General features: G+C 35.1%; 1 protein-coding gene across 1 annotated transcript; it reads right to left on the bottom strand.

The window, feature by feature from the left end:
* Positions 1-27: 27 nt before the first annotated feature.
* On the bottom strand, positions 28-16378 carry LOC147390685 (30-kDa cleavage and polyadenylation specificity factor 30-like). Its single transcript, XM_086417378.1, has 7 exons — positions 15804-16378; positions 14245-14649; positions 8942-9104; positions 8637-8747; positions 4884-4952; positions 2449-2535; positions 28-1179 (listed from the first exon to the last, which is right to left on the bottom strand). Exons 1-7 carry the CDS (start codon positions 16187-16189, stop codon positions 268-270), a joined length of 2133 nt encoding a protein of 710 aa, XP_086273504.1. The 5' UTR covers positions 16190-16378; the 3' UTR covers positions 28-267.
* Between the last annotated feature and the right edge of the window lie 1207 nt (positions 16379-17585).

Here is a 17585-nt window from a genome sequence, read left to right as displayed (position 1 = left end):
GATCAAACCTATATGGCCCATTGAAAATCAAGGAATGTCGGATCAATTATATATGGACATAATTGATGAACAAGAAGGTCAAGAATACATTATAAAGCAATTGAATGTCAACCAAATGGGCATCCAATAATACTTTAAACCACATAATATTCACCACCCCATAGTTTTCTTCAACCCACCAAGTTTAAAGTTAAATTATGTATAAAATATATATGTATATATGTAGAAATAATAAGTATGCTATGTTGGTTCCTTGATTAGTAAACCTCACTGATTCTGCTGTTCATCTACCTCTGAGTCTTTCCGCTTCTTTCCTTCCCCATGTCTTGACCGCCTAGGCGCTTCATCCTCACTTTCACTCTCATCATTTCTAAAGCTATTCCGACCACCAAAAGAATCCTCACATTGAACCTTGATGCCAGACTGATACTTCCCATCATCTAACATACCGGGACCTGCCATCTCCTGCCCCATATCCAGCGGTCTTCTCTGATCTTTCTTCACAACACGATTGTTGTTGTTCTGTGCTAGTGGAGGGGGTGGCGGTTGACGAAACTGTGGAAAACCCACAGGTCGACTTGCTCGAACCGGGGCTGCAACTGACATACTCATACCCATCCCACCCATGAATGGAGGTCGTCCTGGACCCATCATCATCCCAAGCCCGCCACCAGGAAAGACATTTCCAGGTTGATTAGGTCGCCCATGAAACATCATTCCTGATGTGGGACCCGTTCCATCTATAGGAGTGAAACCCATTGCTGAACTCTGACCCAACCCACTGAGGTCACCCGAAAACCTTGGACCGTAGGGTGCAAAGGCACGCGGAGCCATACCGAAAAGATCGGGCATGGGGAACCCATCGGGTGTAATGGCTCCGTAAGTAAATCCATCACCACCCATCATGACAGGTGGGAAGCCACGGAGCCCAGGCATTGGTCTCGCTCCACGTGCTAGTGGCATGTGTGGGGCCCACATCATTCCTCTTCCCCTTCCTCTGCCTTGGGCAGCACTAAGAGTCTGGCTGAAGCTCTCCTCCTCATCCTCACTTTCTTCGTCCTCTTCTTCCTCTTCGTTATCCTCAAAAGGGACAATATCTGGGTTCTCAGTCTCATCATCTAGATTGACTCCCTTCGCTTTCTCTTCCTCCCGTTTTGATTCTGCTGCAACTGAGATTGCCTGAAACAAAAAAGATTTCATTCAGTCATTCAGATCCATTTATTGTCTTTGTCAGGCATTCAACGGTAAAATAAAGAGTTTTAAGATACAGCGAACCACCAAGGAGATATAATATCCCAAGGATCAAGCCAAGTTTAAGAAATAGGCATTTAATAAATGATATTTTATTTTTTCTGATTGGAACTAAATGGATCAGTCTTTGAACACAATCATTTATCATATGGTCTAAAATCATCATCATTCATCAATCAAGACGATGTGTGGGCTAGACCTCTCTTTTTTGGGACTATCAAATGAATGGTCTGGGACTATATGTGCACCACACTGAAATAAAATGGATGACAGCAGAAAAATTCATGGATAACTGACACAAGACATTAACCAATACCCACAAAAGCCACGACTGATAAGGGACATATGATTAATTCCTTTGTCTCACATCCCAGAGTACCCAATCAAACCCTCCTCCTTAGTAGACCGCATCTCATGGGCTACCCCCATCACAGGGTCTCACCTTGTGAGCCACCCCCATCACAGGGCCCTACCTCGAGCACCATCCCTCACAGCGTGGAAATGATACTGCCATGGTTCAAAATATCGTATTGTATCAGAATGTATCGGTTCTTCTTCTTTGTCTGAATGTTTTTCTTCCCCAAAACAGGGAACCCCATCTCCCTATCGGCCATCCCGTGTGTTTAAGTTGAGATTATGCCCTTGACCTCGGTCAACTCTTGAAGACTCAGTAATTAGAAAAAAGCCTCCATGTTTCGATAAATATTTGAGGAATACTTGAGTTTTCAAATTGTAATATGCTCCCTGACCTAGGTCTCCTCTAAAAGATTTAATTTTTAATGTATGGAATGTATCGGTATCGTATCAGTTTTTTCGGAAACAGATACATCGAAACGATACGAGATTTTAAACCATGGATACCGCATCCATAACTTTTGAAAGACAACTAAATAGTCAGGCCAATAAAAATTAAACATTAAGATACATTCAGTTTTAAAAGAAAATAACATGGTTGAGAGCCCTCGATAAGCTAAAGGTGTCAATGTTGAAAAAACAACTTAACCAGATTGACCAAATGGTTTATTTTGGATTTAATTGAGATCAAACAGAAGAAATCAATGTCCAACGTGCAAATTACATTTAAACTTACATCAGAGAATTTACCATAAAACAAAGGATCAACTAACAAGAGAGCTTAAATGTAACTAGAAGTGAAAAAGAAATATCTTCTGACCATAAAGTACACATGCAACATACCATAAGTTCACTATCTGGCTCAAGATAAAGCAGGGATGCCAATTGCTCACCGACAAAGGGCTCCAACTCCTGGCAGTCTCGACTTATCTGCAATTATATAAAACAAAACAAATAAGAATGGCACAAAATTACCGATCAGAAAAAAAGAATGGCACAAAATTAAAGGCCACAACCAGATTTGGAGATAGAAGTTGCAAAATACAGGTGAGCTAAATAAATAAAACTATGCACAAGACATCCAACTCAAATACACCATAGATAAAGGATTTTTTTTTATAGGTAAACATATTTATTAATCCAAAGAAAAATGGTGGTTGAGATAACCAGCCGCGGTACAAAGAGAAAGAAGCTTTACATTACACTGATAAAGTTGAACCTTGTCTTTGTCAATTCAGTGTAACTACATGGGTGATTAATGGTGGGTGGGAAGAACACTTCTCATGTGTTAGTCAATTGGTATTTCTATTTCCCAGAACGACATTGGATCACGTCAAATTGACTTTGGATTGTGGTGGTTTCGCAAGGTTACTCCCTCCATTTCTCTTTGAGAACACTTGTCATGTGTCAATCATTCGGTATTTCCTAAACCAACATTGGATTACGCCAACTTGATTTTGGATTGTGGTGGTTCCATGAGGTTACTCCCTTCATTCACTTCAAGAACACTTCTCTTGTTATTAGTCAATTGGTATTTCCTAGACCAACATCGGAACACGTCAACTTGATTTTGGATTGGGGTGGTTTTGAGAGATTATTCCCTCCATTTCACTTATAGAGAATGTGCCTCTAGGCCCCTGACTTATGGTTAAGGTGGGAAATTGGTTGAGGAATTTTCCTTCAAAGACGAAGCTAAGTATGTCTTTAGGAGAAACTAAAGACATGAATGAGAACATGAAACAGGAAGGAATTTGGGATATATTTGCTGCTTGAAAAGTGGCGGGGCAGGAACCTCTATCTTTGATGGTAAGGTAAAAAAGGGTGAATATTAAAGAAGAATTGTTAGTCAAGCTGGAAGAGATAAATTAGAAAAGAAAATACAAGGTCAGCTGGTTGGAAGGAGACAACAAAAGAAAAATCTTCCACCATGTAGCCAACGCTCATAATAGAACCAATGACATCTCTAACCTTATGATTGATGGCTGTGTCATGGAAGGTGAAGAAAACATTAGGGGGAGAATCATGGATTTCTACTCGAAGTTGTACACGGTGATCTTGATTGACAGGAGTCCATGTCAATAGGCATCAGCCTGTAATAAAGTAGTTGGACTGAGACCCTTTTGAGGTTATATATATATGTGTGTGTGTGTGTGTGTGTGTGTGTGAAATCTATTAGGGAATTGGGAGGTGCCACATGTCTTTGTACGGCCCCATTATCCATGATAGCACCAAAACAAGGTAACTATGGAATCGGAAGGACAAACTTTGGATGGTCTTCTGGTGGTAATATGTGTTGATTCAAGGATCTGCTCTCCTGGTATTGTTAAGATTAACATAGGAAAGTCTTGAAACTATGTCATTGGGCGTTTTTAGATTGCCTATTGGGGAAAATGAGTTTTGGCCAGAAGTGGAGAAAATGGATCAATAAATGTATCTATTTTTGCTTCCTCTATTCCAGTGAATGCCTACTGAGAATTTTAGAAGATCGAGGGGTTTTTGTAAGGGTGACCCTTTTTTTTTTTCATTATAGTGGTGCAAACTTTAGGTGGAATGAGTGATTACGTTGTCGATAGAATGTTTTGATGTTTTAAAGTTGGCTATAATGGTCCTAAGATTTCTAGTTGATTGATCAAATTGGAAACAAACATTTCCAATGGTCCTAGGATTTCTCATTTGCAATTCATTGATGACATCCTATTTTTTGTTGGATGACCCGACCCCCAAAACAATTTGAGATGCCCAAGGGTTCTTTTTTGTTGCTTTGAAGCAATGTTCTAATTTAAGGATCAACTTGGTGAAGAGTGAGTATTTTGGGTGGGGGACATGAAAAACTTAGATAGTATGCTTGGTACTTCGGGTTGTGATATTAGAATTTTACTTTAATATACCTTGGTATTCCTCTAGGTGTTCCTAATGCTCCAAGGCTATTACGGATCCCATAATAAAATTTTGATATTTCCTTATATACATGTTTTAAAGGAGCAAGAAATAAAGAGCGGTGATAAAAGCACCCCAATTCTGATGTGATGAAGAGGTCATCCCTCCTGGTAAAAATACAAATTCACTCTTAATAAGTCACTCCAGTGAAAACACAAACTTGCTTTTAATAAGGGTAAGGTTGACCCCAGTGTGCATTGTGCAATATATGAAACCCTGCCTATGTACTGGGGAGCGCATCGGCATTTATCAACAGAAGGGACAATCCTATCACTTTCTAAAACATCACAGAATATTACACAAGTCAAATTAGACTTTAAAATTATAATCTGAAGTCATACCTTCACAGGTAGGTTCTCATTGTATGGGTTCCTCAGATGACGAGTTTTGTGAAAGGACAATTCACATAACTGCAATTAAAAAACACACAATAAGCTTCATATAGTAAAAAGGTCAGAAGGTAAACATTAAACATCAATTCTTATTGACAGCAGACTTATGTAGTGTATGTTCAAAGAAAATGGGGGAAGGAAAAATTAGAAAGAAAAAGAGAGGAAACCAAGTATCATGAAATATTATTCAATTTAAAAAGAAAAAGAAACACTAGCACAAGTGAAGAGTTTCTTTTTTTATATAGGTAACAAGTGAAGATTTTCAATAGTATTTCCTAGCTCATATATGCAGGTAGAAATGAAGCACTAAAAGTGGCATCTGTAAGATCCTGACTTCCAGTAAATAGACAATGATCATCAATTTCATGTACATCTCCTAGGCAACACTGGCATCTTTATCAAACCAAAATTCTCGTCTCTCAAATTGTTTTTCTATGGTTCACAACTAGATCTTGTTAGTAATCATGATTTTCAATCGGACTTCCTTACATCAATACTTGCGGCAGATTGATGACCTCCCAAACCAACTTGATACATCATCCATGTTTATCACACTTCAAAATAACTGCAATTGTGAAGCACATATTGACCTTTATCAACACTTCATTTCTCCAGTTTTGTACAAGGTAAAAGAAGAAGCGACATGTGGTTCTACTTACAATCCTGAAAGAATATTCGCATGTTAATCAACTGTTTATGAATAACCAGCAACTTCTCTTTAATCTAACTTAAACTCCCAGTTCCAGTTAAACAAAAGCACTCATGATAACCCGACCGAATATATTGGAGAACCAATTTGGTTTTATGCCATGTGGATCAACCGTTGATGCCATCTTTTTATATAGAAAAATATTAAAGAAATATAAAGAAAAGTGATGAATCTCCACATCGTTTTATTGACCTAAAGAAAGAAAGTGCCTAGATAGTTAATTTAGTAGGCATTGGGAAAGTACCTTCGCCAATTTAATCACAACTTTTTCAATAAGACACAGTTTTTGCAAATTTTGCAATTAATTCACAATCTTTGCAATTAAATTGGGATAAAAACAAAAGATTACTTTAATGCACTAGTAGGAGGATATGACCTTGATGAAGATGATGGTAAACAATGATGATCCAAATGAGGAAAACATTGATTTCGATGACTTTGACTAGTACAATATAAACCTTGAATATGTTGTGGACCTATGGTTATTTGTTGTAGATGGTGGATGATATCAATATAGTGTTCATTGATTTTTTATTGTAGTTTAATATGAGATTTAATGATATAATATGAGATTTGACGACATATTGTGATAATACCACCTGTTTGGAATTATTACACATCCCTAACCCTAGTTCGATTTTTCCAATTTATTTCAAATTTTTCCCAACTTTATCGGATTTTTCAAATTTTTTGTTTTGCCGACTTATTCCTAAACCCCGACTTGGTGACAATGATTAACACAATTAAAAGGGAAATTATATAACATAGTAATGAGACAAAATATGCATTAGGAAGGTGAGTGTTGCACAATCAAGAAATATCATGTTAATGAATTGAGTGTAGTAGAGATGAAGATGCTGAGATTGATGGATGGAAAGATTAGAAGAGAGAAATTTGAACATCCAAGAAAATGTAGTAGTTCCAGTGGGAGACAAACTACAAAAAAGATGATTGAGACGGTAAGGGCACATTCAACGAAGACCAATTACAACCCCATAATTAAGATACAATAAGAAAGTAGGAATCATAATTAAAATTTACCACCACTCCTAATCAAGATATTAAATCTCAATTTTGGTCAGCTTAGAAATGGAAATATTTTGATCGTTGTGAAAATTGATATGTTTTTAAGGAAATGATGGAAATATTGTGAAAAGAACGTAAATATTGAGAAATTTATTGAAATTGTATAAAATGATAGAATAGGCATTACAACACATTCATTAAGTAATCAAATTAAAATAAATAACCAAAAAGGGTACGGAAATGAACATTATCAACATTTTGCTACACGTATGCAAAAGTATTTAAGAAACAGTGAAAAATAACAATATTCTTACGTGGAAATGAGAACAATGTCACCTTAACCATATATTCCTTAATATGTACAACTGTCAACACTTGATTAAATACGATGTTCACATGTTATTATGTTTATTTTTTTATATGTAGTTATAATTATTAAGATATCCAACTAATCAAAACGTGGATAATTGTTTGTGTGCTTATATGAATACACTAGTATTCTTAGAATACATCAAAATAAAATGAAACCGATACTTAACTAATCATAATTCATTTATACTACTGAATGAAAATTATATGCATTTTTATTAGTGAAGATTATTATTAACTGTAATTTACAAATCCTTTCTACAAAAAAAATTTATAATTTTTGTTATACTTATAAGTTTTTTTCAATATATATTTAGAATAATTTGTTTCAAAATAACACTATTCTGATCAAAGCTTCTATTGATAAAACAAATAAAAATTGATGGGTAAGCTGGACATCAATAAAAATACTTCCACAGAAATCTTGTATTTTTTTACCAGAAATTTGATTTTTCGATCGAAATTCACCAAAATATTATATAAAAATAGAAACTGTTGATTAAATTTTGTGCCAGACCTTGTGGAAATGGAAATATTTCGCGGAAATATGTTGAAATTTAACACTATGCTCATAATCAAACCATCAACTAAAATCATGAATAAGCTCTTCGACTTAAATGAAAGTAAAAGTGGGAGAGAACAAAGTTTCTCAAAATATAACTAAGTAAGCAGAAGTGCAGGAGTTTGGCCACTCTAACATAATAAAAGATTTTTAATGGGCCCATTTTAAATAGAAGAGGAACATTTGCAAATAAAAAGTGTGAAAATTTTGTCAAGGAAAAAATGGAAAGGCAGATCTCTAGTGTCAAAGTACAGGTACAAGGAAGGAAGCAAAACACAATCAGACAACATGAAGTCCTGAACTATTTTTGCTCATGATATCATTCAAGAGTCAAAGACTTCTAGTAGTATTTAGCTATGTTACCAGGTTCACTAGTATAGTAGCGAACAGTGAACTTGTACAAACTGAACCAGTTAGAGGTTCGGGTCATAGTGGGCTCGTCAAAAAAAGCAAACCTAACAAAACCTCATATTTTGGTGAATTTTTTAGAGGCCCCCATGGTTTGGTCAATATTAGAAGTAACCCTTATTTTACAAATCCCAAGATTGGGTGGGTCACTACTAAAGATACCCTGTTGTTTTTAAACTAATGATATGCCCCCTTGACCTGAGTCTTCTTCTATGAGATTAACATAAATGACTCAAATATCCACCACAAACTACCTCTACAAACCGGGTTCATTCAAGAGTGGTGAACCACAAACCACAAACTGTGAACCCGAATTAGAACCAAAGAACCAGGTAACATATGTATTTAGATTCCTAAATTGATAAAAACCTATAATTAGTACAAATCAGTAGAGAGAACACCAGACGTGAGGCTCAGACCCATAGCTCAGTTGGTTCGACACATTGCAAAGCAACTTCGAGGTCATGGGTAAGTCCAACTTACCCATCTAAAAAACAAGAACACCAGACTTGATGTGGTTATGGTAGCAGTTGCTATTTACGGCAGAAAAAAGGAGGTTTTGAAAAGCGTTTGGAAGTAACAGAAAATCTGTAGATGATTCCTTCCACAAAGGGTCAAAAGCATGTACCTTTAGCCATTTGACTGAGAAATTCCGTCCATAATGTGCAGTTCCATGTGCATATTTCCAGTTTCCTCCCCCAACAAAACCACCAATTTTAGAAGTCATCTTCGCACAACCCTAACAAAATATCAACAGCATCACAATTTAACAAACCAAACAGCACAGACATGAAGAAAATGTAGCTAGACTTCATGAAAGTAAATTATAGAACTACTGAGCTGTGTGTTCAACATTCATAGGGAAGCGCACCTAAAAATAGAACGGCTTTTATGACATTGGTCAGGATATGGAATGCTAGATCCCAAACTTACCTGGAAATGACGAGTTCGGTTGACTGAAAAGATCAAGATCACATTATCTATAGAGTCAAAAGCCTCATTTAGTTTAGCCTCATTACTCCTTTGAGTAGCCCACACTCCTTGCTGTACAGATAGTTCCAAATTTTCGCGATTGCAACTCTTGACAATGAAATATCTAATTTTCATATTCCAAAAATGAGAAAGGTAATTAGAAGTCAATTCTTTGTATATATATATATATATATATACAAAGGAAGCTGGAACTTGAAATGATATAAGTTAAAAGGCTTCTACTAGGTGGATTAGACCAACTGAATAATAATTTGTATATTTTACCAGAATACAAATTGAAATAAATCAGCATGCAGTGATAATATCTCATGCCAAATAGTCCTACGATTTTGACACTGAACTAAAACAACCCCATGGGTGTGGGTTTAGACTCTGAACATGGGTGGGTATGGACTGTTGTACTAAGCAAACCCCCAAAAAATAGAATTCATGAACTTGGCATTATAAATTAAATATTATAGAGCAAAGTGACTAATTTATATAAGAATAAAGATAATAAAAAAATAAAAATATAGGATTTACTATGATACTAGAGTTTGCCTGTGCCGGGTTAAGGATTAGATGAGGAAAGGCAATGAAGTTGGAGGGATATTATTCGAAAAGGGGGTAGTAGATGAGGAAAGACAATGAAGTTGGAGGGATATTATTCAAAAAGGGGTAGTAGAGGAAAAAACAATAAAGTTGGAGGGATATTCTTGGAAAGGGGTAAGAAGAGGAAAGACAAAAAATTTGGAAGGGTATTCTTAGAAAGAAAGAGAAGAGGAAAGAGAATAAAGTTAAAGTTGTCCTCAAGATTTGTAGTGAGATTAAATTTCAAAACCTCTTTAAGTGGGGGATAAAAAAAGTGTGGTCCACACCATTGTGTTTTATCACATATAAGGTATGAAATTTTGATTTCAGTGTCTATTTCAATTAGTCTAGAAATGGAAATATTTCAACCAGTGTGGAAATTAAAATAATTTTTGGAAATAATGGAAATGGCAGAAATATTGAAGAAATGTTCATTGACCCTGTAGAAAATGATAAAATAAGCATTAAAACACACTCATTAAGTCAACCAAATACAATAAACAACCATATGGATTGTGAAAATGAAGAACAACAACATTTTGCTATATATATATATATATGTGTGTGTGTGTGTGTGTGTGTGTGTGTGTGTGGGTGTGTGTGTGTGTGCAAGTATTGAGAGTCCAACAATGAAAAACAATAATATTTTACATGGAAATAAGAGTAATATGTTGCGTTAACTACATACAACTTAATGTGTAAAACATGGGAATGAAGAAACTATTAAGTATTGCATTCATGTGTTATTATATTTCTTATTTGTTTTGAATAAGTATGAATAAATCGCTAACGTGTCCAATTAATTAAAACATGACCGATTGTGCACATTCTTATATAGAAGTACTAATATACTTAGAATACATTAAAATAAGATGAAATAGATAACTAACTAATCATAATTCATTTATACTACGGATGAATATTATATGAAATACTTTATTAGTAAATACTATATAATACTTTACTCACGTCTTATTTGGGTTTACCCTTGGGAGCTTCTTATAATAGCAAGAGAATTTGGGAAGGTGTGATTGAGAGATTGGAAAATAGGTTGTGCACGTGGAAGGCCAAATACTTATCCAAAGGGGGGAATGTAACTTTGATCAGAAGCACCTTGTTAAGTATCCCGATCTACTTCCTTTCCCAGTTTTCGTTACCTAAGTCTGTGGAATGAGAAATTTTTTGTGGAATGATAAGAATGGAAGGAGAAAATATCATTTGATCAAATGAAAGTTGATATGCATGCTTAAGAAAAATGGGGGGTTGGGAATTATAGGCTTAAGACTGGCTAACAGAGCTCTATTAGGTAAGGGGGGTTAAAGACTTGACAAGGAGAGGGGTAGCTTGTGGAGGAGGGTTATTCAGGTTAAGTACGGGGAGAAGAGGTTAAGTTGGTATAGCGGTGAGGCTAAAGACACATATGGGTGTAGCATTCGGAAGGGGATTCTTAAGATGATAGAGGACTTTGATAGAGGTATTAGATTCAAAATGGGCTCAAGGGACAAAATTAGGTTCTGGGAAGATAGTTGATGTGACATCCCGTCTCTATCAACTCAATTTCTGTCATTGTACGTTTATTCCTTGAAAAAGAATTGCTCAATACATCATCGTTTGATTCGCAACAATCTTACTATTAATTGGGATCTGGAGTTCAAGAGAAACTTTAATAATTGGGAGCTAACGGAAGTGATATCTTTCCTTGATCTCTTGAAATATTGCCATCTCAGGGAAAACAAACAAGATAGATAGGAATGGACGAAGACTAAGGATCTAAGATTCTCTGTCCGTTCTTTTCATAAGTCGCTCCTTCCTTTTTCTAAGCCTTCCTTCTCAAAGTCTATCATTTGGTCTAAGTTAGTTCAATCTAAGGTTTTCTTTTTTGTTTGGCTGGCTTCCTTAGGGAGGATTCTAATGATGGACAATTTGATTTTCCAGGGTTAGATCACTCCTAATTTCTGCCTCCTGTGCTCGAGGGATGGGGAATTTGTTGACCACACCTTAATTCATTGCTCCTTTTCTCATGATATTTGGTATTTTTTCCTTGGGCAATTCCAGATAAGCTAGGTCTTTCTTCAATTTCTTCTCGTTATTAGAAGGTTGAGCTAAAAATGTTTTCTCCTTCAAAAAAAGGCATCGTTGGGCTATGCTTCCCTTGGCTATTGCTTGGGAGTTGTGGAACAAGAGAAATAACAGGGTATTCAAGAGTAAGGTAAGAAGCTTTCATGGCGTCTTCATGGAGATCTTTGGCTACGCGTACATTTGGTCCAAATTGAACAAGGAGTTCCCGAGGGTTACTTTCGATGATTTTGTTTTTAGATGGGATTCTTTTTGTAACACTTAGTGTGATGCCCTTCTTTTGGTTCTTGTTGTTTTTCTTTTCTGAAGGGCTATCTCAGCCTTCTTGCTTTGTATTTTTGGGTTCCTTCTTTCAAAAAAGAAAATTTCGATCGAAGTTTGCCATTCCTTGAAATATTTCCACCAAAATATTGCCTTTCTATACCTAAAATTTGATATTTTAATCAAAATTCCCTATTCATTGAAATATTTCACGAAATGAATTGTGATTTCCACAAAATATATACAAAAAGAAACTATCGGTTAAATTTCGTATCGAAACTTGTGGAAATGGAAATATTTCGGTATATTTCGTGGAAATATGTCGAAATTTAATACTATTCATATAGATATATCACACACCTTCAAACAAGAGAATATTTAGTAAAGACCAAAGGTTCCTAATAATAAACCAAAAATCCCCAACACAATTAATTACAAATGCTTTTTGACAAGCATTTGCCACAATTGGTCTTGTGAACCAAAAACCTATTAATAGATAAGAAAACATTCCAACTAATTCCCAAAAACATAAATTTGTATCAAACTTGAACTAGTAGCTAATCCTTTCTATCTCTATATTATATCTCTTGTTCGGAAAAAAAAAAAAAAAAGAATCAGATTGTATGTGAGGATAATTTTGGAAATAATGACGTATATTGACATTAATGATGTGTATCATAATTTTTTTTTTTATAACTATAAATTTATTTAAAAGAAGAAGAGAGAATATACAAAGGCAGTCGAGATGACCAACCAAAAGGATGTGTGTATAATATAATTAATATGATGGAGTGGGTGGCGGGAATCGAACCCACAAAGTTAGCTTGGAGGGCTAGAGGTTATAGTAAAACTAATCAATATCTAGAGGTTATAGTATTCACATTGTGTATGCTCCCAAGAAATTGTTAATTGGAAATAATAGAACTCCGATTCTAAGATAAAGGATAATCTATATCTCGCAATAGGAAAAAAGAAGAAGGAAAAAAGGAAATGCAAAAGTGCCAAGCAAGTGTTTGTGGTTTATTGGAATATGACACGGGCCTAACACAGGTACTTCACCTGTTTTGAAGAGTCCATCCACCATTGAATTCCAGATCTGTATTCCATGTGACAACCCATAAAATAGATCTTCAAGCACTATGAAACACAAGAACTTTTTGAAGGTCTACCCTTGATTTGTAGTCCACTTTTGCTTCCAAGAGCTTCATTTAACCGTTAGCCAGTTAATACAAGTAGGTAATTATGTCGCACTTTTCTTCTCCGTTTCAAACACTCACCAATAATAGTAGGTCACCAAATTCTAGCGTCAATTCACAATTTATGCAGGCAATTAATTTTTTTTTGTAAGTATAAATTTATTGAAGTCAATAAAAATATAGTAGGCGGTCAAGATGACCAACCAAAAGAAAACAACAAAAACACCTAACTTTCACACATAGCGTCCATCTAAGGACAAAGTCCTCAAAGATTACACACTTGACTTCGGGACATAATTCATGCAGGTCAATTAATAGCATGCGTTGAACCAGCAATCGGACAAAAGAATGTGAAAAAAAAACATTCAATCCATTATCTGCAGCAAAATTAATAACCAGACAATTATTCACAGTTTATCCTTTTTTTTTTTTATCAGTACTGTTTATTGATTAATAAATTGCTCATCAAAATTTAATTCAATAACACAACCAAAGATATGTTCCTTTTTTCTTAACAGAAAATTACTAAAGAAGGTTAAATTTTTTGTTTATTACAAAAACAGATTCTATTTTTTCACAAATTACTAAAAATGATTTGAAACGTTGGAATGTCCAGCATTTTAATAACTTGTTGGACAGTCCAACAACTTAGACTTTTGCAAAAGATAATGGGAAATTCAACTCGCTGGACTGTCCAGCGTTTTAGTAAGAAGCTGGACAGTCCAACATTTTAACCTATAAATGGTTTTTAAACGTTGGACAGTGCAGTGAGTTACAAAAATGCGGGACAGTCCAGCAATTTTTTTTTTTTTTTGTAATTTCTAAAAAATTAGTATTTTTTTTAATAATTAACGTAAATATTGATGGTCTTTTGGTAATTTTCTGTTTTCTTAATACTCCTTGTGAGAAATAAAATAAATGAGAAAAGGAATGACACAAGGTTCAGGTAAAGAAACACCAAACTAAAAATGGGTTAAAAAAAAAACATTAATACTACAATAAATGTCAGAAAGTTACAATCACTGGAATAAGCATCAGAGAAGAAGATTACAGATGAAATATCAGGATGAACCTCTAGAAACCATTTCAAACAAAAAAGGGGCTTACAAACCTAAATGAAAATCGAATCTATGAACACACCTGGACAATCCTTGAGGGAGTGGTGTAGCAGTTTTGTTGGCTTCAGTTGGCAAACTATTGGGAAGATTTTGTGTCTCAATCTGGCTAACCTGATGTTGCTGATGTTGCTGAGGTTGCTGAACTTGTGATTGCTGTTGTTGTATGCTCGGGGAATCTGCAGTTGTAGATTGTTTTACCGCCACAACTTGATTAACTATATTAGAACCTGGAGGAAACTGAGACCTTTCGGTTTGATGGGTATAACTAGCATTCCGTTGCTGGAAAAATCTGTTTGAGGAACCATAATTGAAAGTGCTTTGATGCTGAATCTTCTGAACGACTTCTTCAAATGGAGGTGGAGGACCGGGAAGCTTTACATGCCTATACCGACAGTCCGGACCATTTGGACAAAAACCCAACTTGTACCTGCATTTTTATTTTTATCTTTTATATAAGATTTTCATTAAAGTAAAATAAAATCAAGAGGTCGAGGAGACCTACCTAGACACATGGAAAGCAAAAGAATGAGACAAAAAGATAGTGAGAAAAACAAAGAAAGATCACTAAAGTAAGTAGATTGGATAGGTTTCTCATCTCAGTGGGATGAGCATTTCCCTTTTGTTAGGAAATTGGTTATTTCTAGACTAGCTTTTGATCAAACCCCATTGTATTGGAGACAACAATTGAAGTTAACAATCAGCAAAACTCCATTTCGGTTATAGAACATGAAGCCCAAATTCATGAAAAATGTAAGGGAATGGTAAGCCTCTTTTCATTAGGAATGAAAAATTGAGGTATAAGATGCTTAAAATGCTGAACGAGAAGTCAAAGATCTGGGAGGAATTTGCGCAAGGAAGGGCGCTAGGTTGTGTTTTCTTCGTAGTCGGGTAGGTATTCTTGCCCTCTCCTTTTAATGAAAATGTTTACAGACTAAAGAAAAGAGAAAGATGTCTTATCTATCAAATTGGACAAAATAAACATCAGATTCTTCCCCAAACTTCACACAACAACTACTTCTCAACATAGAAACAAATTTTGGTTTCGGTAATTATTTGGTGGGGCTTCAATTCAGTTAAGTCAGATAAATTCATGAAAGTTTCGTCAAAAACTGGGGAAACTTTTGAGAAATATAAAACTGATGTTTTAGATTTCTTATCAAAATCCATCATCTTCAACCGTCTAAAAAATCGTATCTTGTTCTTGAGATTTAAATGTAGAAGAAAATAAAATTTTGAGGTTGAAGGGTATAAATTTTACCATATTTCCCAATCAATTAATTCGTCGCTGAACTAATCAGCTAGTCCCTCATTTGGAGAGTTCTACGAATTTTGTGTCTATGCTTCTCAAACTTCCATACACCCTTAATACTCTAGAAAGAAAGTAGTAACGAAACATGCTTTAAAAATACAAAATTTATTATAATTCCAAATAAAATAACAAAAATATAAGATTTTTATCAAACTTATCCAACAGAAATCATCATCAATTTAATACCCATGTCTCAATTCATGAAAACAACAACATATCAACAACCATCAAATTAAGCTATTAAATCAAACATAAAAGGCGTTTGTTCCTACATGTTACACTCCTTGATGTCCTCGTTCGAGTGCTTGTACACGCAATCTTGCTCGCGACACTCTCCGTACAATCGGTAGAATCGACATATCGGCATTCGCGCCTTATCGTACTGGTGAAGGAATCCACAAGCGTCACCCTTCATGCAGAGACTCCGCAACCAATGTCGGCATACCGTTTGCCGGAAACATCTACGGGCGATATTGTTTCCAGCGACTGGCTCCGATAATGAGGAGGCTGCAGCGGACGGTCCACCTGCGGGAGTATTAGAGATAACGGAGGAATCGGTAGCGATCAAAGGTACAGCAGCAGATGGATTGGAGGGAGGAGCAGTGTCGAGGCCGCCTTCGAAATCGAAGCTCAAAACTCCTTCTTGATCGTCCTCCATTGCCTTCGTTTTTTGTTTTCTTGGACTCTGTAAAACCCTAAATTAGGTTTTCAGAAACCCTAGGTTTGATGGAAGATGCGTATGCAGATGATCTCTGCAGAAGTGTGTATGACAGAGAGAGAGAAAGAAAGCTCTGGTCTGCTTCGTATCTTTCGAATCAAAAGTCGGAGAATGGAACACAGTTCAAGTGAGAATGAAACACAGTATTTGTAGTGGGGCACTTGGGTATGCGATTTGGGCGGGCTAGTAGGAATATGGATATTGAGGGTTCGGACAACCCAGCTCAACCCGACCCGAGGCAATATAATAATATACAAATATTTTGCATATTAATTATTTATTTTTTTAAGATATAAATTTCTTTGCTAATTAAAAAAAAATATGTAGTCTTATCGACGAAACCAACCCATCCAAACTAACACAACCTGAGTTTTTAGAAGTTCAAGCTCGGGTCGAGCTTGGGTTAATGAACTCGGGCTCAATGCTTGTGTTCAGTTGAACTTGGGTTGAGGGTTTTGCCAATTGAGTTGAGTCTAGGTCTACCCTCCGAACCCACCCAGTTTGCAGTCCTAATTATAATCTAAGAAAGATGTTTAAAAATTATTCTTTTTTAAAATTTAATAAAGACGTTGTAAAGTTTTTTCTCGATTGGAAAAGGTGAGATGTGAAAGAGATTGAACAGAGGGTACAAAGAAACGAGAGAGACCACCAATATTACTATATGCCTAGTTCTTTTAAGATTTTCTTGGCATAATCTTAAAAGAAAAAGATAATGGATGCTTTAACATTTATTGCTTTTAAGGTAAGAAAGGATAAAATAGTAGAAAATAAATAACATGATTTCAAATCTTGTCTTAGATCGAGATCACTCGGACTATATTTTAAAAATCTTGGTTGAGTCAGTAAAATTGGATCAAATCAATCAAGATTTTGCATATTCTTAATTAAAATAATTATATTTTTATAATTTAAATATTTATTATTTAAATAAAAAATCTTCGTACTAAACATAGTTTAATCTATCTTATTTTATTAAACTACTTATAATTATTTATTATAAATATATACTAATAAATAATTGTATATCAAGTTAATGGTCTATCTCGTCCATTAACAATGTGAGACATCTAATCAATATTTGAAACCGTGATAGATAGGTAGCCCTTCGGTCGATCTAACCATAAGAAAAAAAAAATGTCTCCTTCCTTCACTTTCCCTACCATGTTTTTTATTTACTATAAGGGCATGATAAAATATTCTCGAGGAATCATACTATCTGCTATGCAATTTTTATTTTATTTTTTTATAATTATATTTTTTTATAGATTCCAATGCAAGTTTTTGTTGCAATATATCTTGATAAAGAATACTTTTAACTTTTAATTCATATATTCCA

This window comes from Akebia trifoliata, chromosome 11 (genome assembly GCF_017979445.1).
Source record: "Akebia trifoliata isolate Shusen 1 chromosome 11, ASM1797944v1, whole genome shotgun sequence".
In the NCBI taxonomy this organism is placed as follows: Eukaryota; Viridiplantae; Streptophyta; class Magnoliopsida; order Ranunculales; family Lardizabalaceae; genus Akebia; species Akebia trifoliata.
The sequence above is the reverse complement of the archived record's forward strand: the minus strand, read 5'-3'. Positions and strand labels throughout refer to the sequence as shown.